The sequence below is a fragment of the Nothoprocta perdicaria genome, unplaced genomic scaffold, assembly GCF_003342845.1.
Source record: "Nothoprocta perdicaria isolate Ctin4 unplaced genomic scaffold, notPer1 scaffold_214, whole genome shotgun sequence".
Lineage (NCBI taxonomy): Eukaryota > Metazoa > Chordata > Aves > Tinamiformes > Tinamidae > Nothoprocta > Nothoprocta perdicaria.
Genome location: NW_020455360.1, coordinates 25595 through 48378, shown reverse-complemented (window position 1 = coordinate 48378; position 22784 = coordinate 25595). Strand labels below are relative to the sequence as shown.

Here is a 22784-nt window from a genome sequence, read left to right as displayed (position 1 = left end):
TATCAGCTTTTTCCTGATTTCTAAAATGCTAAATTGGTTTCCTCTGAAAAAAAAAAAGCTCAGCAGAAATAAGTCTTATGGTAACAGTTGTAACCTGCCATGTTAGAGGTGGTACCGTGCAACACCCAGCGACTGCACAGATGTAAACACACCTATCACCAGGGCCTATCAAACCGAGGCCCTTCCACATTACAAGTGCAAGTCATGATCTCACTGACTAACTATATTGCAACTTGCCTAAGATAAGTCATCTATTTGACATGCCAGAGGCTTTGAAAACACAGCTAAATCACCAATGAATTAAATGGATCTAAGCACACTTAAGTAACTCTTCGTCAAATGGATCTCTCAAACCTAAGAGAAAAAATAAAATCTTTCCTCCTATTGATTTCTTCCCTTTAACCTTCTCATATTATGTGTCTTCAGGCAGTATATCTGTGGTTTCCACAATGGAAAGTATTACCTTACCTTTGCAGATACTTTTCACATCCTTTCTGTAATTTCATTACCTCTCCTCTAAAGAGCACAGATTAGGGTTCCATCATATTTAAAGGAAAAGTCATGGGGGAAGGGATTAGAGAGGAAAATTACCCTCTGCCTCTCTGTACTGCTTTCCTTTAAGCATTAGTTGTTTAAAAAAGAACCCTCTTAAAACTAGACACCTACACTTGTCTTCTAAAAAGCACTTTTTTTCTCACAATAAAAAATAGAGGGAAACCAGAAATAAAAGAATTGCTACAGCTGAAAACTGTTTTGCAGCCTGCTGCACTGCCTTGAGATAACTGCTCCTTCCTAAATGTGTCATGCATCTTTTTAACAACCACTTTTTCCACTCAGATAATTGCCTTTCTCTGCATGTTTGAACGTGCTTGGCGTATATTCTGACATGTAGCCCCAGAACTCAATACAATAAATCACACCCACTAACTCACTTAAAATATGTAAACAGGCCCTTTACCCGACACTGCAGTTAAATCTTGCTAATTTATTTGTTATTTTTGTCTCCTACTCTCTAATTTCCATCACTGATTTTAGTGAACTGCTGTGTTCTCCTTTGGCCCTTTCCATTTTGTAGTCATCTTGAACCTTACTCAATTCATTTAGAGCACTATATCCTATTACAAGCTGACTGCACTTTGGAAATAAGAGATTACACGTAACAGTGAACCAGTAACAAGAACTCTAATTCCACAGAAATTTGAAGATCATTCTCTTTTGAATTTGAATCTAACCCCCCCACTGACATTAACAAGAGATAGGAAAATGCACAAAGCAGTCTGCTTTGAAGGCCACTGAAAAGCCCTGCACAAGCTGAGATTAAGACAAAGCTAGTGTTTCTGTATCTTCACAGAAACGTTGTTCTCCAGATGCTTATCAAAACTCTTAACGTTTCTGAGGAGCAACATAACAGCACTGAATTTCAGTTTAGGTAACTACTGTGGACAGATGATCCAGGCTTGATGCAGGTGGTTGGAGTGGATGACTTTTTGGGGTCTTGATGAGCTCTATGCCTGTGAACTGTGTGCCTTGTGCACGTGTGTGTAAGCTCGGCTCCTTATTGAAGGCCACCCTGTGGTTACTGTCACCAAATAACCAAAGGTGTCGGGTGCACATGGAATTGCTAAACATACAGAACACAGTATCGTATCATGGGAATGAGGCACGTTTAGAAAAAAGGATTCACTAATTAGAGTGGGAAACTGCCAAAAACATGGGTGCAGACCACCAGGCAGCTACAGAACTGGAATCCTACAGCCCTCACTTAGTGCACTTCAAGGGTTTATGATTGACTGCAAGAGACAACTAAAGCAGGAGTCTTGGGGAAGTCAGAAGGGCAGAGCCAAGGGGGTCAAGCATCCCCCATGAGAAGCAGGAACTGCTAGAGGGATTTATAGACAAGGAAGTTGGGAGGAGCTGCAGGAGCAGATTAGCTGGGGGAAGATGAACTCACTCCCTCAGCCATCACAGTCCATTAGCAAGGAAACCTCTGAAAGTGGAGACAGACCGTGAGTTTGCACCAGGACACCAAAGTATTAAAGCAACTTAAAATTCTATTTACATAAAACTGCAGCACGTGTTTTTATTTTATTTTGAACTGACTTACGTGCTTCGATGTTTAAATTCACCAAAAACAGGTCGCTAACGCTGGTTCTGAAGTTTGTGGTCAATTCACTGTTCCCTGCGTGTCCTTTCTGCCTCCTGATTCCTGCACCTGCTGCTCACTCTGTTTCACTAGCGTGGGGATTTATGAACTACCTCACTTCCCACTGCAGCTAATGAAAGGCCTGTGAGGATCAATGAGGTTACTGCATGAGCCAAAAAAGGAAAGCAACAGACTGTAAAGTGAATGAAACTAAAATGATTCCCCTTTACAAAGTCCTTTTATGACCTACTCCTGACACAGGCTGCTACGCTACAATAACCAGAGACGGGGCCTGCACCAGCCTAGAGGGTCTCACAATTAGGGATGTGGAATCATGAAGATGGGCACCCAGCTGCTTCTAAAGATCACACGTGATCACCATGGCCAGGTTACATGCCCATGTCCAGCTACATGCAGTTGGGAATGATATTGCAAAATGAAAACACTTAAATCAACCCAAAAAACACCCACCCACCAAATCCCCACACCACTGAAATAGGAGAGTTCTGCCTGGTAACCAAGGCAGTCACAAGTAGAGAGCAGGGGCTGCAATGCAACAGATGAGGTAAACTGCCTCAGATAACTGCAGCATAATAGCAGACTTGACCTACTTAAAGTATTGGCTCCTCCCTCATTTATCTTGGGCCTGAACTTTTTGTCTTCAAGAACTGGGAATTATTGAACAATTTGTTACCGATTAAAATGGCTTATCACTTGGCCATCAGATGACATCCCTTCTCTGAAACGCTGAAATCACATTTAAATTTACCTTGGCTGAAAGCATTAAGGTATAAGGTAAAGATCTTTCTTTATAGTAGCAGAATCTAATTTAGAAAAGTGCATTATTGATTCTATCCATTTGTCAGAATTTGCCTCAACATTGCCAGTAACTAGAAATGTACTGTGTATATGAAAAAAGCCAGGTGCATTGAAATTATCACTAATTTGATTAGAATTCAATAGACATTTAGTTTGCTTGTTTCTATTTTGAGACTCAAATATTAGCTTTGTCTTCGCCTTGATGAAAATTTACTAAGAAATAATGATTATGCAGTGGGGTCTCAGCAAGTTGCAAAAGCCAAGGCCTTTTTTTTTAGTATATGAGCTACAGTTAGTATTGTGATTATAAACTTGGAGGAAAGGACTATGTTCTTATTCCATCTGTACAGGAAATAGCAAAATGTTTCATGGCTGAGATTGGTTCAGGTGTCGGACCAAGATAAGGTGACATTTTGAAACGAGTGTCAATTTTTTGAAAGAGGAAAGGCAGGCAAAAATCCAAATCCAAAAATCCAAATGCAAAACTTATGCACAGAGATCCTTCCTAATATAAACACCAAGATTAGTATAATGAATAACTCATGGACTGTCTGAGTTACAGGTTACATCCAGATCATAAAACTTAATAGCAATATGAAATTCTACTCTATAAAAGTACTTAAACCATCTTTTTTTGAAGATATTAATGCTGTCTCCTCCAGCAAATCTTTTGGCATTAAGTTCTACAATACATCCCCGGTTAGGTCAATGGTGTCTGATAATTTCCTTCAGTGAAGGAAAACCTCCTGCCCTTGCGAAACAGTGTATAGTTATTCTCTATTTTGTGCACCTACCATCCTAACCCATGGATCCGGTAGGCAGCAAAAAGGGTTAGAACAAGCTTTCCAATTCCTAATTTTTAGCTCCACTGAGTAATTTAAAATTATATTGAATACTCAGCCTAGGGAGCTGATTTGACTTGCTTAAGAACTGTTCTCAGGCTACTGATTTAGATGCCTAATTAGCCCTTAAGCATTCTAGTTTTGGATAACAAAGTTGAAGTATCTTGACTGGAAAGAACATTTCAGGCAAATTTTAAAATTGCCTATTGCAAACTTCTATAAAAGACCTCTGTGGATGTACTGTTTTTCCTCAATTACACTGGCATGTATTCTATATCAGGCCTTTGTATTCAAGACATGCCACTGTCCCAGTGTTTGGAAAAAAATGTAAATATAGACAGTACTTTAGAAAAATCAGTTATTGAGAATTTATTTTTAGGCCAGTATAAAGCAAAAGAAATTCAAAATAGATTTTAAGAGTTCACAGAGCTACTTGGTACCAGCTCTTCCAACACATATCCTAGTGTTTTCAAAAGGATGTATATATACAGAATGGAAAAACATGTTAAATTCAACTTCATTTTCTGCACACTTCCTTTAATTTCTGAACTCCTCTATCATTGCAAGGGAAACATCTACCTACGTATTTTCCCAAGTCTGTGGATGGTTCGTCTTTGACCAGGAATGGAGAGGGGGAGACCTTACCATGCTATTTTGCTTCATGGTACCAAAATCCTTTGTAGGGACAAGCAAGAGAGCTAAGCAGGATGTAGCAAGAGGCAGTCAGAAGCAGTACCTTTAGTTCAGGCATGTTTATGATAAGCTGCATAGGTAGTTTAACATCAGGATCCTTCGTATAGTCCATAGGCACAACGTTTGGTGCCATTTCATGGTACCGGCCATGCAACCTGTAAACAAGCAGAAAAAAGGCACCAGTCATAGAGCAATCAGACATAAACTTGTCCTGCACATCTAATCATTTATTTCACCGCAGCAGTCAATTTTTTTTTTTTTTTTTACTTTTTGAAGCCTTCAATGAAGTCTGCAGCAAAACTGCTACTAACATCCTTACATAACTTTGGGTGCCACAACATGAGTAGGTTATATGAATAAGCTCACCGTATCTGCACCTAATAGTTAATAACTTATTGGTACGTATATCCAAAAGTAGGGCTGGAACAGTGCGCTGACACTGCACATGTAATCAGGGATCAAACCACAGTGCAAACTTGACCGGTCTGTGCAACACAAGAGTGGAGTTGCTTCACAAGCCCAGAAAAGACAAGGAAATGGAAATGTGCACATTTGAGCACAAATGATATGTGCTCAGATGCTATGGGCAAAGCACCCCAGGAAATACCTCTCTGCTGCATAAAAAGCAAACAAAAAACTCACCCTTTCTCTTATCAGTTCCTCACTAACGAGGCAGATTCAGACTTATAATTCCAGCACAGGCTGCCACCACCACAGACCCTTTCCAATTCAGTTCCCTTCCATTGAGGTTTTTTGTCCCATCACCACCACTACCTTTCTTTATTCTTCCCTGAGCTTATTCATAAAGGCAGTATGTTTTAAAAGCAATAAAAAGGGCTTTTTCCCTAGAGATGAAAATCAGACACTCACAAATCTAGTTTCACTCTCTGCATCTTGCTTATTAAGCTAACTATTTTATTATGGTTTGGGTAAGGGAGCTGGAGAAGGAGACAGGCAACAAAACATCCAGATGTTTCTAAAGCTTTAGGAGTTGAACAGCAGCAAATGAGAAGAGCTGACTCAGTCTCCTGCATGACTTGGGCTTTGCTATTTTTAATTAGTAAATGAATTAACATCTGTTAATTCCCTCCCATACCCTTTACTCCCCACTTTCAAATATTTTTGTTTACGTTTAGATAAAACACAGCCCAGAAGCTAAAACAGACATATGTAAAATAAATAAAAATCATGTAGAAAGCAAACTGAAAAGGGGGATGCTCACTCAAATTAGGAACAGGGACATTCCCAATGAAATGGGTATCCAAGTCAAACTCACCTATGTATCCCAAATTTTGAGCAGCCACATTAAGTGGATGCTCTCAAGCAAACTACGGACAGAAACTGCCTGGAAAGCCAAGCACTCCCTGCCTTGGTGCAATTCATAGATTCATAACTCAATTGATTGGTTGATTTTACCGATTCTCTTATCAGGCCCATGTACTACTACTACTACCTATATATTAAACTATATTATTCATTTTATGATCTGTCTTCCTTTGAAAAAAACAAACCCTGCCTGCTCACTGCATAGGCTACATACTAAAAATGAAGAGATTAACATGTTTTGGGTATCTCAATATGAACACAACAGTAGTTCTGGAAAAAAACCCCTCCAACTCTTCCATCCTCTGCATTAGCTCTGACAAACCCTCAGCCCGGCTCCACAAGCAGCTCAGCTATTTAAATTAACACGGCTGAGGAAACTTCAAGAACAACAAAAACATTTCAGAAGCATATACTTCTTTGGCTCCTTTGGTTGTAAATACAGTGTAACCCCCAAAAGACATATAATGGAACACAAAAGACCACGATTTGTCTGGAACTTAGAAAAACAATGCCTTAAAAATGAACAGCAAAATATTGTATTTGCCATACAGGAAATTAAATATCCACTGACCTAAGCGCATTGCTGCTGCTGACCACAGCTCACCCTGACGTTTCGTAAATACTGTGTAATTCAAGATGCAACAGCCATTTCCCACGCCAACAAATAATTTATCTGTCCTAAACAGTAATTACATGATTCCCTTAAATACAGGGAAGCTCTTAAGGGCACCTAGCAGAAGGCAAGCCTTCCAAATCAAATATTCATCTAACAAACCTTCTTCATTGCCCGATTTATTCACTTTTCAGTAAGGTTTTCTTCTCTAAACTTCCTCCAGCATTAAGCTTTTCTCATCCATCTTTGTCTCCTCTGACAGGACCACGAAGAGACACGGATACAGACACTGATGCAGCCCCTTGAGCTCTCCATAATGTCTTTAAGAAAGCATTGAAAGAATCGCAACAAAATGATCCATATTTCCTATTTTATAAGCTGCTAGTCTAAAATAAGCCCACAGATATCCCAAGCTATAGCTTCTTATAAAGGAGGATTCAGCAGTAGTGCCAACGGCACCTCCTCATCCTTTAATCTCCAGCTATTTGCCTTACTCCCAAGGGTGTCACTATTTTATCTGTATCAGTGCACTGTCGGTAAGGACATCGGATGCACTGGAGCGACATAAAGGGTTGTTGCTTTGTTTTTATTATGGTTAATCTAGATGAGCACAACCCTAACAAACAGTTGTCCTGGCACCTGAAACTTGTCTCCGTTTATTAAACATAGGTTGAATGCGAATTCACCCAGTCACACAGGGACCTGTGGGTGCGATAGCTTTCCACCTGAACACACTTCACACTAAAGCAGCCAAATGAGCCTGGAGGAAGTGGCTGCAATCCAAGTCCTGCAATCTAAATTGCAGCAATAAAGTAGACTTTCACTAGCTTATATACGTAAGAACCCTACGGCAATATTTGTGATGGCCTTAGGTGGCACTATCAGCAATATTATGTTGCGCAAGGCCATAAAGGCAGCATTTCTCAAGCTTGTTTTCCAAAGCAAATATACAAGGAACAAAAATATAGACCCAAAAGAACAGCAGCACAAACAGTAAAACTTTTTTTTTGCCAAGAACAGCTGGAACGTTCTTCAGGAAAACTGTGCACTATTTTATGGTAAACTAAGCTCTGGATTGCCAGTCTCAAGGGAGACTGAGCTTTGGGGAATGAATTACAGAGCTGCCTCAGCCTCCACAGCCCTGAGTACGTGGCTTATCACACAGGCTAGAACACCACAGAGCTATAAGGGTTATTTGCTAAAGTCACCACTCACCATATTTTAGAACACTAAATCCTCCTCGCTTCATGCCATATTTTCCCACCAATCTGTTGTATCATGGTGCTTCTTGGAAGAACCTACATCTGAGACATCTCTCTCTGTAACATTGATTACATCAACAAGCCCTGGGGTAAAGGTTCTCAAATTCCCTCTGTTCTTAGAGAAGCAGAAAGCAGATGTGTCAAACACATCAGAAAGTTACAACCTGGGGAGAAAAGGCTTCGCACCCTTAAGATACAAGCCTCTCAACAGGAAACATTTCTGACAATAACCTAAAGCTCCTTGGGCTACTTACAGTCACAGAAACATCTGTGTCTCGTCAGGGGGGCAATGGGAGGTTTTGCACGGCATATAAGGTAAACTATAAATTCATGTAGTTTTCCAAAGACTGCCATCACCATAGCACCATATACATGTTCCTAAGTTGGGTGCCTGCAGGGAGCCTCGCTGTCTTTGCAGAACTCCCTATAGATCCTGCAGCAATATCTGCTTCATCAAACAATTCTTCTCAATTCAGACAACTACTTTTTCCCATTCTTGAGCTCAGTTACTGACATACTAACGCCAAATAAAAAGTTATGTTCAAAAAAGCAAGAGTGCCACCTCCACAGCCTACTTCGTAGTTAGGGCGACATCCATTTTACCATTTGTCAGCAGGCAGACTCACAAATGGTGAAGTAGTTGGGTTAGTCTGTCCCCACTTTCAGGATGTGCTAACCTGCAATCACAACGCTGTTTGCTAGACATGGCTTGATTATCACCTCCCCAGGCCTTCAGCAACACCTGTGGAGGCTTAAAATGACTTAACAAAATAACATAAAAGTTCTCCAAGTTTACACCTCTGCAGTAACTTTTTTCCCTTTCCCTCTTGCCCCCAACAAAGTCACCGGTGAGCCTGTTAAGACACTGAGAATCTTGATATATCTAGATCACCACCATTAAATGCAATGACAACACATTACAGCTGGCTGGGCCGCCTTTGTCATAAGAACTCTGCACTAAAGGAGTGCAGAAAACAAACCATAAAAGCTGGTAATGGCTCACTGATTAGAAATAAGTGAGGCTTTAAAGTGTTCCTTAGAAAGTAATACATTTTATGTCCCAGCCTCCAAAGTACCAGTCCATCGATTATGGTGTGAAGAAACATTTTTATTCAGGAGTACACACCCAGTTTATCTCCAAATAAAAGCAATACCTTCAAAACATATTTGACCTTAACTTCACAGTCAACATGATCCCAAAGGCTAACTTTTAAATTGTTCTGCATAGTCACAATAAGAAACAAAATGGCTTTGCTAGAACAAGGGGAAAAAGCTGTGAGCACTGAGCACAGACAGTTCCACAAGGAGCTCATTAGAACAGCAGCACCTGCACACAGCGGATTTACAAAAAGGCAGCAGATCATAAAGATAAACCATGCATAAGTTAAGACTGCTAATGTTTCTTTGCTAAGACAAGTATGGTTTCATCTCTGCACTACAAGATGAGGCAGTATAAACTAATTCAAGCCAACACTAAATAAATATTCTCCTAAACCACTTGCAACATAATTAAAAACAAACCCTTCATAAGACTTTTTTTTCCTGGAGTAATTTATAGTAATACATTTATTCTAACAGTCCTAGTCATGCTTAGGAAGGCATACCTATTGATATACACAACGCTGCTACCCACAGAACTACACACAGTAAGTCTGGATAATAGTGCTCTATAGTATTTTTCCTTCCTTAAAGTATCATTGAAAAACATGCCAGTTATCTAATGGTTATTTCTTATCAACAGTGAAAGATTTTGCCCTTCACTGAGCCTGGTAGAACAGGTGGAAGCTAACAGAGAATCGCAGGGGGAGACTTCACCATTCACAGAAATGGTAATTTAAAAAATGCCTTTTTTTGCCCATGCATAAAGAATATACAAACACAATTAAAAACAAGAACAGAAGCCCCACTAGCAAGAACAATCCATTCTTCCTGTGCAGCTTGCACACAAAATTGAGAAACATTCCCAGGGCAGCAAGAGTTCAAACCAATTTTATTCTCTTGTTAGAGCCTTTTCGCCTCCAAAGCTTCCAATAGGGAAACTTGGCCTTTCTGCACGTGAGCCCTCAAGGCAATGGAAAGGAAAGGCAGGACCCGTGGGCTCCCTCTCCCCACCTCTGCACAGCACTTTGCTCCCAAGGGAAGTGCAGGTCTCTAGCAGTTGGCTGCCTAATAAGGAAGCATTTCCAGGCACTCAGAAGGAACTGGCACTCATTTCTGTCTCACCATTCGCCTCCTCGCAATGCAGGCAGAGAAGAAAATGCAACAAAACTAGAAACTCCTGCCCAGCTCTGTAATTCGGTGCTGTATTTCTCTCTCTAGCTAGGTTAAGTGAATCCCAAATCATACAATTTAAAATTCATAGATTTGTGACTTTTTGTCTGTGACAGACCCTCACAAACACCTGTGCTCAAATGTTTGGGTATCTGCCAAACTGCACTAGCCTAGAGGGAGAAATAGAAGCAGATGAGCTGGCTAGCAGAGCAGCATTACTACAGGAGTAAAAGCTTGTCTGCTAGAAAATTAGATTTACAAGCAGAGCAAGAAAACCCCTGCCTTATAAGGGACAACTTAACCACTTGTTCCCATCTGCAATCGCAGCAGATGCATGTTATGCACACAGATTCATTACTATGAAAAAGGTGTTTTTCCAACCTTTCTTCATAGGTCACATTTTCCAAACTGTTCCAGCAATGCTAACTGCAATGGAGTCCTGCCATTTGGTAGGCAATGGGTAGATTCCCTCATCTGGGAACCAAGTTTTCCCCCTTTTTTTTTCCCCTTCCCCAGCAATCTCGTATTTCTTTCACTCACATTCAGTTTGCTTACACCAGTTTATCCCTCACTCATTTTTAGTGCTGCCAGTTTCTTCACATTCTGTTATCACAAATGTTTTTCCGCTCTGAGTACCCTTCTGAATGCCTGAACTTGCAATTTCCCATTGCTGATTTTGGATCATTTCTATAATACACTAAGCATCATTTTAAAAGCTAGCCGTGATCTTCAGAGTGCCTGCAACTGTCTTAAATGTGATGTAATCATTTAAACAATGTTGTAAAAAGAGTCACTGGTACTTTAGTCAAAGAGTTAGATATACAATAGGAAAGAACAAAAAAATACCTACAGAAACATATCAACTCTATTTACTAAAATATATCACAACTGTTTCTCTTCACTTATCCACATGAGCTATCACTTATAAAGGAGAAAATTTGCTTTTACAAATTTACAAGTTTTTAGACATTCCGCCTTCCATTCCCAGATCATAAATCCAGGGAATGAGTCCACAGCTCTTTCAATAGTAACCTGTAAATTGACTATGGAGCCCAAGCCTTGCATGCAGTTCAAGTGAGCCAATGTAACAGCTCAGTGGTCCTGAAATGGAAATTTTTGCTCTCCTTCCCTCATTTCCACTTGCACCATCTCCCTCTTGTGCCAGCTCTCACATTCATCTAACCCTTAAGAGAGCTGTTTCAGCTCATTAAATTGGCAAGACTTCTTTTGCTGTGTCAGCCTTTTGGCAGGCTCTTTTTCTTTAGAGACAGGTTAAAATCACTGAGCCCACCTCACCTGATTGCAATCTCATATTGTTTAACATCAGCTGGAATTGCCCCACATTGGTGGGGCAGTATTCCCTTCTGCATCCCCTCTACCCAACCGTGCCAGTCCCTTGTGGTGGCGCTGGCACTTAAGCTGACTTCAGCCCAAAACTAATTCCTTTCTTTTAAGGTTGCTCCTTGGCTGGATAATCTCACTGAATGATACAGCTGCACAGAGAATCAGCCTGAGCAACCTCCATCTCGGAACATCACACAAGGCATCCTATGCAAACACCACCAAAAGATCCCAAAGCCTTTTCCACTGCAGAATGAAGAGCAGCCTGCAGCTTCCCCAGGAAGCAGTCAAGGGTTATGTCCATTCCACAAGCAGCAAAACTCAGATGCACATGTACAAGGTGACTTGGCAGGGTCATACAGTAACAGCAGGGAGGAGCTTTGCCACCGCCTCGATGCAGGTTTTGCACCATGATACTGATGCAGTCTTTCCTCCACGTGCTAAATCAGCTAAGGGGATCATAACCCATTCTGTTCCCATCTGGCAAAATTTCTCCTCAGACAGGCAAAAATACCTATTGATTCTACTCTGTTTCTCAAGTAATTGCGCATATTCAAAAGACAGCCTATATACATAAGTGCTATTAACTGTATTGCTATACCCCATATCATAATTACACTGGTTACATATAGAGGTTCTCAAAAAGCAGGAACAACACTAAGGAAGAGTGAATATTCCTTCTCATTACTCTTTTCCCCATTATTTTAGGCCTTGACAGAACTACTGCCTTGATTTTATTCTTCTGCACACTATATCAAACATTAGTACTTACTCTGTATATTGTATTTGTCAAATAGAACATATATTTTTTAAAAACCATTATTAACCTCATCTCTTCCCCAAGCATACCTGTTTTTCACAGGTCATACTCTGAGATTGCACTGTTTTGTTCTTGGCTCTTTTAGCTACATCTAGTGCACAAAATCATCCCAGCAATGACTCCCTTATTTTCCCTACACAAGCCATAATCAGGGAAAAAGGCAAGGCTTTTTTCAGCTACCATAAAGTATGCAATTAGCAGTAAGTGCAGGCTTTGTGCTCCCCTCAGGAAATGGCTTGTTTCCTTACAACTTCAGTTACAACATGCAAGATTCATTAGGCTTCCACAGCACTCAAGCTGAGGGGCATTAAATATTTCTTACGGGAAGAAGCTCCACTCGTATTTGACAATAAGTTATCACTATTTTGCATTGTATCATTTGCATCACTCACGCTTTTCATATGCTACCAAGTAGAGAAATGCAAACTAGAACAAAATCTCTATCCTTTTCAGAGAATTGGCACACACTAAAAATTATCAGAGTTGCTTTAACCTAACTACAATTTGCCACAGTCAACTTTTCCCTGTTATTTAACTGGTCTACTTAAATGACCAGGACTACCAAGTGACACTGATACCTCTCACAAGCACCACAAGTCACAAGCAGTGACTTGTTTTTTCACTGGAATTGATCCTACATGTTACAATTCAAGTAACTCAAACTCAAGTTTATTAACTCTCCGTGTGTCCAAAAGGTTCAGATTTGCCATACTAGGCAGATCTAAGAGACAACACAAAGAGTTATTACTCTCATACTTAAAGGCCCAGAAATATAAAGTGAAGGTAACACAAGCAGACCGGGGCACAGAGAAGGATCAAATGCAGGAACTGCACAAAACCAAACTATTAGAGGGGAAAGCATATTAACTATTAGAAGGGACAGCATAAAGGGAACGCCAAGAACTTCCACAGGCCCTATCCCAGCCAAGCCCCCAGGTCAAACTTCATCAGACAGAAAAACATCTTTTTCTCAAGTGACAGAACAATCTATTCCGCAATTTAATAATTCTTTTGTCAGCAAGCCCTATGAATCACTATGCCCTCTTCTACTGTGCATCATACTTGCCACGTAGGGGAAAAGTCTGCAAATCATCCGTTTGCAAAAGCAGTTTCAGATTACTCCGTTTTGAAAGGGACACACATAGTGTTCCGGCCAGCTGTGCAGAACCTGTAGTACTCTGCAATCTGCCTAGATCAGACAGGCAAGAGATCCACTCCTGCTCAGTCTTAAAGAACAAAGGATTTAAACAAGGCTCTTATATTTACTGAAATAAATTATTATATCCAGCTACCATTACTAAAGGTCTTATGTTCAATAGAAATCTCAGTTTTTGGGTAAAGAATATAGGAATAGTCTGGGATTTTTTTTTCCTATACAAGCAGCTATAACTTTGTTAGCATCTGACATCTCCTTTCAGCTGCTGTGTCTAAGCATTGGTAATGTTTTATTAAATCACTTTTTTTTAGTACAAGAAGCTGAATGCAATTCCTCCTCATTCCAATTCTTAAAATCCATAACAGGAAAAGAAATAACACAGGCCACTCATTTCTGCCAAGTTAAATATCCTTGATAGAGCTGAAATAACCTTATCACTGTCTCATGCAGATTGAGCACTGACCACACAAACTCTTTATGCCGTTGGAACAATCACATAAATATTATTCTTATTGAATGTTATAAAATAATTTTAAACACAATCACCTATTTCCATTTCAGTCCATACAAACTGATTTTTAAGACTCTTATAGTACTCTAAATCCCAGGGGTGGTTCTACAGTATCCCATTAACTCACACAAAAGCCAAAGGCTCCGTGCAGCTGCAGTTCAAACCTTGAACACCAGCATGACTCGTGTGGCAGTCTACTTGTCCTCTCCAAAATTAAGTACCTCTCTAAGCATCTGGGGAGACTTTACATGGAACTGTTTGTTCTTCCCAAAATATTTATCCTCTAGCATTATGTTATTCAGTATAAATCAGAGGCTACTAAGTCCCATTAACACGAAGAAATTAGAGCCATGATGAAAGAAGCATAAAAAGACTATAAAAGGCTGCTTTAAAGAATTCTGTCAGATGATCAGATTATTCTTTGGCCTATCAGCGAAGACTAATGGGTAAAGGCCTGAGTTTTCAAAGCTGGTATGCAAACAATGCAAATCCAAAACCAGGCTGCCCCTACTTGAGAGTCAAATTTGTGACAGCAGAAGGATTACTTTATACAAATGTCAAAAACAAGAAGATTCTGGTGATTGCTACTGATATTCAATCTAACCTGCCAAAAAATTATACTCTCAAAAGATTCAAAGACAGGATTGCAAAGATCTTTCTGCAAATGCCGCACTTGAACGTGCCATTTTATATATCCTGTTTCCAGGTGTAGAATTTGCTACTGCAAAACACAGAATCCTGAATGCAACATTAAAAAACAATGATTCTGATCATTTTTTCCTTTAGCACTACCAGGAACAGGATCACACAAAATGTTTAAGCACAGATTTGGAAATTAAAAGTCCTTGTTTTGTTTTGGTTCCCACCCCAAATTTGAGTTTAGAAAGTGTAGCTTTTTGAGCTAGTTTATTTCTTGAGCTGTTAATCAAGGTACTCCTGTGAAATGCAAACAAGTTTTTGCTGACTTTTATAAGACTTAAAGGCCGAAGGTCTGTTTTGTACTAGAAGATGACTAGATTGTTGCAATATTTTTTCTATCTGTATGATCTGTGTGGTTCGGGGATATATTACTGAGTTATCACAGGAAATCTTCTATCCAGTATCCACATGTTGAAACTAATACAGGCACAGAAGTATCACTGAATCTCTTCTGAAACCCCATGTTACAAACTGCCCATTATTTTCGACGCCCATTTGTCTCTCTCAACAAATTGTGATAGCAAATTCTGCTGTTGTCGAAGTCTGTGCCTCAAGAAGATCTAACAGTCTTACAGCCCTGACAGGACAACTAATTTTTATCTGAGCTGTATGACTTTTTGTAGGGGATGGGGAACACAAAATGACACCTCTTCCCAGTTCCACGCATCTCGACTCTGATCTTATGCTCATTCATTCATGCAAAATAATTAGGTTTATATGGTTTCCTCACATAAATCAGGATTTATATTCTTTTCACAAAAATCACGAAGGAAAAATGTATTTAATGTACTCACCGAAGGATTTCTTTCCGAGTGAAGAATGTACAATCCTATTAAAAACAAGAAAAAGAAATTACTTCCTAACCTTTTGGAAGGACACAAATTCAAACTCAGATCTGATAGAAAAGTCAAAAGTTGCTATTTAGTTATTGTCTAGTTTGGGTTCAGAAAATAACATAGACTAGAAAATGACTGAAGTGTGGAGTCTCCCAAGGACAGGATTATCAGGAAAACATACACACACACATATATATCTATATATTTTAAAAATATGGAAGCTCAGTTGAAGAAAAAGGCTGTGACCTCTCCACTGTTGATGGGAATCACAAAAAGTCACATCTTATTAATGGAAATAACCCCTGATTGTTGCTATCTAGCATATATTTACATATATAGCATATATTAAGGACAAAATCTACCCTACATCCACTCTGGTGGCAATGCAGTATTGAGTGAGCTGTTCAGAACAGACGGTACATTCAGAGAATATGCATCTTTCTTGTCACATAGCTAGTGGCTGTGAGGGTATATACAGGAAACAAAGGATGACACTGTGGTCAAGACACAAAGTTTTTGCTAATTACCCACTTCATTCATAGGCCAAGATTACAAAACAAGGCAGCAGCCCAAGAATTAAGCCTGCACTTTTTAGAATGAGACCTAAATATGTTTTACTTTTTCTAATTAGCTGGTAACATCCAGCTTAAGTGATTATTGTAACACACAGAGCTGGTATGGACCACCAGCCCTGCTGCCTCCCAGCCAATTAGTGAAGAACATTTCATTCCTGGGCTGAGTCTTTCTGGCTAACTGGCTGCTTCTTCCAGGCAGGGGAAGCAAAGGATCACAGGTGGCTGAAGCAGCCAAGCAGCTTGTCTCAGGTATCCACGCACGCTATCAAACCTGCACGGTATCAATTATTGACTTTGCTTGCTCTCCTCCATATAAATTGGTAGGAGAAGCAGCTTTCTCTCGTGTATTGTGTAGCAGAATAGTGTTACCAGGCACAGCAGGAAGGCACCTTGCGAGCTGCTGACAATGATTTTGCATTATCTGGAACTGCATAAAGTGAAATAGGAGCCAGCTGGTTAAGCCTTCATTAATTCCAGCACGTTCAACACTTACAGCCAAACTGTCACCAAGGATGCTTCACTTAGCAGTGAAAGGCAGGGGCGTGATGGTCCCAGTAGCTCTTACTTACACAGAGAGGTTGTGAATCCCTTCTGAACATGGTTCCTGGCTGCAGCATTTCAATTATGCCTGCCTATTGCTTGCAAATCATAGAGAAGGAAGGAGGAAGTGTTGAAAATTAACAGTGGTTTCACAGACCATTTGCAGAGCTACCCACACTCAGAACACCCCAAGTTACTCCAGAGTGACATTAGACTATCCTCTTGACCAAAAGCAAGATCATTCTGTTGGGAGAACAGTCCTAAGTTGGATTACAGTCATCATGGAACAAGGGTCTAAATATCATAATTACATTTTGTAGTTGCTGGAGTTCTAGCAATTTAATTCCCATTTAATTAAAGACTTTTGGCCAGAGAAACTCAGAGGTGAATCATCCAATTTTCTTCTAGCAACTTAATTCATACAGAAAATGCAAAATGATGGACAATAAACTAACATGTTAGACTAGCTCTTTCACTGGGAAAAGTGTAATGGGTCCTGAAAAGCATCTACCGTTTGTTCATTCGATGCTGTTCATCTTCCTTCATGCCAGACATTCAAATTTAACATAAGTACATACAAGCTTACTACAAACCTATAGAGCAGCCTGTCTATTGTGCTTGGTTATCAAAGCTGCTGGGAATCCTGCCAGAAAAGCAGGGGTTAAACATTCAAACGCAAACTGCCATTGTTTTCAAAATTAGTACCAACTCAAGATTTCTGGCAAAAAAATATTCTGAGTTTTTGATTTCTAATGCTATATAATGGCCTGAAGAAACTATGCTAATTGAAGACTCCTCTTATGGATTTTTGGATATTTAGAATCAAGACTTTACCTTGAAATGTCACCTACTCCAGCCCCTGAGAAAATATTCAAGCTCCTAAGATGATCTCCCACTCAGATCGCCCTTGTTCTCTTAATAAATGGGTTAATTAAGAGGTCAGGTCAAAGAGGATCACTGCAGCCTTTTGGAGGAGGCTGCAAGCATCCTCCTTATGTCTACCAAAGACAGTGAAAATAGTAAAAAAAAAAAATCCCATTGATTTCAATTCGATTGTGAACTGGTATAATGGGGCTTGATTCTCAAATTTGGCATTTAAGGAGCTTAACTGGTTCTCCTGTAAACAATCGTCCAGTGAAGAGAAGAAAATTAAGACAACTGATGCTCTTAGGTTCTTTCCAAGGCTTTGCTCTTGGGGATTTTTGTGTCTTTTCCAAGTACCCCAAACTGCCTGTAAAGCAGGGTTAATGGGCTCTGCTTTTATAACACACTTTATCTTGTTTATACTTGTTTAATAACAAACAGCGCATACAACAACATAGAAGCATAGAGCACATCTGGAGCACACAGCAACCCAGAGGCTGCTAGAAGTGTTCTGTAAAACCAGACAGGTAGCAGCCTTGTTCCTTGAACTGCTATGTGAAATGAACGCAGGTTTAGGACAGAAGAGCAGCAGATCAAAACACCACGGTTTATCTACCATTTCTGCCACTGGTCAATAAGACTTTGAAAACTCCTAGCTGGGTTCTGGTTTGATGGTCAGTTCTGCAGGCAGTTGAATGAAAAAATAGGACTGCACTATTCTGCATAAAGCATAGTTTCCAAATAAAATTAACTTCGGGTAAATGAAGGAAATACTTCTAAAGCGAGAGAAGAAACCGGAGGCCAGGTAACAGAATGAGAAAAAGGCAATTAAAATAAAGCATGCAGTGCTCAAAGCCATTGCAAAAATAGTGTTTTATCCATTAAACGCACATTACTCCTCTAAGGCAAAAACATGTATAATTGTGCTTTTTATATGGCATAGTTCCCTACAGGCAGGTTTGCAGTGATCCTGCAACAGCTTCATTGGAAAGTTTGATAAATAAGGAAATAATGCAAAACAGTCCTAGCCATAAGAAATCATTCTGAATTAGAGAAACAGCCTCAAACAAAAACCAGCAAGCTGCAGATAAAGGAAACCTATGAGTAATGGGAATCTGACACTGCTCTCAGTGCAAGGCAGACCAGACTCTCACTGCGATCTCACCGAGCAGCTTCTGAAAAATAAGAAGCACTGAGCACTGCAGCATTTTAAACATTATTACCATTGGAACAAACTAGTTCAGAGGTTTCATTTGTAAAACCACAAATGCTCTTCTGCACACAGCCAAAAGACACCCAATGTGTATTATATTTAATCAAAGCATTATAAAAATAGCACCCCACGAAGCAACTGATCTGTCCAAGTTAAAATATACGGCATAGATTTAAAAGTTTTAATAAGATTTATTTAAAATTTTTCCTGACCTGCCAAAATATTACAAATGCAATATTCAACACAAATGCAATACTTGACACAAAGCTGCAGACTAAGCTGTGTAATTGCACTAGCACTTTGCTGATTTCAAATTCAAGCTTAACGACAGAGCTTCATTTTATAAATAACATTTCTTGATAAATCATAATTTATTTTATCTAGTTTTGCATGCCTCTTCTTGAATATATTTTAACTAGGGTTCTAGTAAAATGTTAGCTCTGTAACAGAAAAATCAGTTATTATTTCCTATTACTATTTATTATACTATTACCAGGAAGACATACCAGTTTGCTCAGGGCTATATTAAATAATTTACAGTAAATATTCCCAGGAATAAACAATTAGAGCAAAGAGCAGACCTCAAAACACTAGTGAATTAGTGAAAACACTAATATTCGATATAATGTATTTGTGCCCCCAAATTCCAAGCTGTGCATCTATAGAGGAGGGGAAAAAAAAAAAAAGAAACAAGAATCACACGCAGGCCACCTATGGAAGCAACGCCAGGGAAGGCAGCAAGGCACCTGCATGGGAAGGCAGTTGGCCCATACCACTGGCACAGCTTCTCTGCAGTTCCTAATCCCTATAAAGATGCTGCTCGCTAAGAAACGCGGTGCACTGAGGCCAACATATGGGCCTCTTTTGCTTTACTATATGTAAATTATCTGGTTCATTACAGAACTTGGCATCTGAAACTACAAACGACTTTTAAAAGCCTACTTTTAAAATATTATTAGATTATTATGAAATGCATCTTACAAATCAATATTTGCCTTTTTCCTAGTCAGACTTTAATGATTTTGCATTTCATATTTTAAGAGCCAAAAAAGTGTCATATATTCCAAGAACATGGGAAAGAAATCTCTGATAGAATTAGTTTTCCTATAAGGTTAACCTTTTAAATGAAGTGAAAACTAGTGAGGAAACCAATTTTCACAAAAGTCTCTCTCCCTTGAATTTCCAACTGATAACTACCTTAAGAACTGTCAAACAGTAAAGCAAGGTTTAAAGCAATTTGAAGCTTTACAGTCTTTAGCAAAGTAAAACAAAGCAAAACTATCAGACCTTTAATACCATCCAGTCCCATTACAGATCTCTGCAACAGTTTCAACTAGCCATCCATCACCTATTTTAACAACAACTCTTTAAAACCCTCATATGTGACCTCATGATGTGAGGTCATCCTGTGGATGACCAAAATTATAATTATTTCATTTAAATGCAAGCGTTCAGAGTGACTTCAATATGACAGTCTGAGCATATAAAAAGTTTACATATTGACATTCCAGAAAAGCTTATACAGATCAAGAGCATTTTACTCTCTGATTTCATTGATGATCAGAGATGAATGTATGAGCTCCTCAGATTTTTTCAGTTTAATCTTGAAAACTAAAGCTATTTACACATGATTTTATCATACCTTAGGAACATTAACTTCTCACTTTTCTGTCATCTGTTTAGTTGTATTAAATGTCCACTTTGTAACAAACTTGAAACATTTTCTATAAAAATAGACATTCTCTGATAAAAACAGTATTCAGGTGCTATATAGCTGGAGTAATAATAAAAAATAAACTAGAAGTATAAACATCAGGGGAACAAGTTTCTAAAAGCTGTAATAGCTGAAGAGCTGTGAGGAACAAAAAAAAGTCTCAATGATAAGCACCGAATTGACTTTTTGCCTGTGCCATACTGATACTGATAGACTCACTAACCCTGGGAATTATTGCAGGCAATTCAGTACCAACTTGTAGACATGGATTTACAAAAAGATGCTTAGTGCTGTCATTTTAAAAATACACATATATAGCAAAACTGCATTTTAAAAGCAATTAAAAAACATGTATGTGCCTTTCTGCACATAGGTTTACTCATGCGTGCAACAGATGGTTTCAAAGTGGTTCCTCACACACAGTATTTTACTTTGCTTCACAGGTCCAGAGTTGAGAGGACCTGGCCACCCACCCTTCTTAAGCACCTCTGAAAATCCCAACTACTCTTTAAAGAAATGAAAAATTTGTATTTTAGAATTATGGGTCCATTATCCCTTATTCCCCTTTTCTGTTGTGAAAAGATTTCACCCATGAGCAAAGAGTAGCTGAGAGAGCAGATTCGAGTGGCACAGCACCGTGCATTGCTGCAACAAAGAGAAGGGCAAGATGCTTCCTCCGAGAAGGCTGTGGAGACACATGAGGGTGCCTGGGGCTACCTAGGGAGGTAATCCCAGCATTTCTAGGTTTAAAAGATACAAGAAGTATGCAGTAACTATTGAATAAGAGAGAAATCAAAGTAGATGCTAGTCTTCCTTCCTGACAAACTCTGGAGGTTAATGTCCTGAAACATAGATTCATTGCATTTATCACACACTATACCTCACAGCTCAAAAGTCATGTAGCCCTTGATAATTCCAGCTATACGAATGAATTACATGTCCTCCTGTAACAGAGAAATCCCCTGGCCTGACTCAGGGCCTCAGCCCACTAGGCCTGACTCCTGCAAGGCTTTGAGATCAATTACCCAGCATTATGAAAGGCAGGGGCTGCAAAAGCCATTAGAGGAAGGCAATTTCTAGATGAAGAGGAGTGAATTAGGGATGACATTTCAGCCCTTGCATTTGCCAGTTTATGTCAAGAAGATAAAACAAAATCCAAATGTAATTAATGTTGTTTCACTGCAGTTGGGTCTCTGTTCTGTGTTCACTTTTATGGGTAGTAGGAAGGCAGACATTTGGTCTTTCACAGATCTTTGATTTCTTTCTTGCCTGTCCAACACTGATGTAAATACAGCTTATTTCTGAAATTTAGACTACAAATATATTACTGTGGCAGACTGCTGGTTAGGATGAAATGAGTGACAGAGTAAAATTTAAAGAACCATCAGCTTTGTATTTCCTATAATGACCACAAGAACAAGTAGGCATATATATCTGATATTAACAGAAGTAGGAATTTAATAAAAGCACCATGGGTAGCATTCAAGCCCATATTCCAAGCCTGACTCTATACAGCTAAATATAAACACGACAAATATCTGAAATATCTGAAAGGGACAGGCAACTCCAAGGCAAAAAAACCCATATATATAAAAACATATTTTCTCCTTCAAGGGCTTAACTGAAAGCTCATGAAGGAAAAAATGTGCACTGGATCTGTCTCTTGGTTATCATGAGGTAAACTAAATGTTGGTTTCCTGTACTGTTCATTATGTCTATGTTTATGTGAAAGAACAGAGCAAGGCAGCCAGTCCTGTCTGCATCTCCATGTTTTCAACTTCTGCCTTTTTTTTTTTTTAGCTTTCTTCTTTGATGTTATCTCACCATATTTAAGAAAAGCTGTTACTCAATAGCAGGTGCAAGCATGAAGGTACCTATTTTGGAATCATATGAAACATTTCTGATTCATCCTTAAAGATATATGAAACTAGATTTATTTTTTAGTCTTTTTCTTTTTTTCCTATTGACAGCACAGGCATCAGGGATAGGAAAAAAAAGGTTATCAATACACTTTCTTCTTCACAAAGGGTTAAGTAGAAATACCCTGTTCAAAAAATAAATCATATTCAACCTGTTCCCTCACCCCACATCAAGGTTTTGACTTTGTACACAGAGAAAAAAATAGAATGTATACAACAATCTAGGCTTATAATACCATTACAATTGTTGGGAAGCGATAATAGAATATATATGTGGAAGTTACCAAGGAAGATTTGCTTATATTAAAAAAAGATAATAAAACCAAGCATATTTAGATTGCGCCCTTCATAATGAAAAGGTATCTTACCTGATAGGCATCTAGCTGTTCATCAGTAAATATCGTTTGCTTATTACCCATCTTAAATGAGGAATTCTTCCTCTATGCAAATGCATCCCATTGGAAGTTGCCGGATTCCTCTGTACTGCAGGCATTTAGAGCATGTACACACCGTGAATGCGCCAAAAGAATCCCAAGGACTGCATTGAACTGCTTTGGACTTCACCTCTCCAAGGAGGGCGGAAGCAGTAGCGGGGAATCTTTGCAAAGGCTGGACTGAAATCGTGCC

The 22784-nt window shown here is 39.2% G+C and overlaps 1 protein-coding gene across 5 annotated transcripts in view; it reads right to left on the bottom strand.

Moving 5' to 3' along the window:
- CIB2 (calcium and integrin binding family member 2) overlaps positions 1-22784 on the bottom strand; it is a 34178-nt gene that overhangs the window by 7655 nt on the left and 3739 nt on the right. For 3 of the 5 annotated variants that reach the window (XR_003249287.1, XR_003249286.1, XM_026038660.1), the window contains exons 1-3: positions 22526-22589; positions 15291-15325; positions 4541-4652 (exon numbers count right to left, since the gene is read on the bottom strand). Coding sequence is in view for 3 of the 5 variants with exons in the window: in XM_026038660.1 (XP_025894445.1) it covers positions 4541-4652; positions 15291-15325; positions 22526-22576 (198 nt within the window). In the remaining 2 variants the exon portion in view is untranslated. Of the gene's footprint in view, positions 1-4540; positions 4653-15290; positions 15326-22525; positions 22590-22784 lie in introns of those variants that run through there. The other 2 variants (XM_026038663.1, XM_026038662.1) reach the window with 2 other exon arrangements.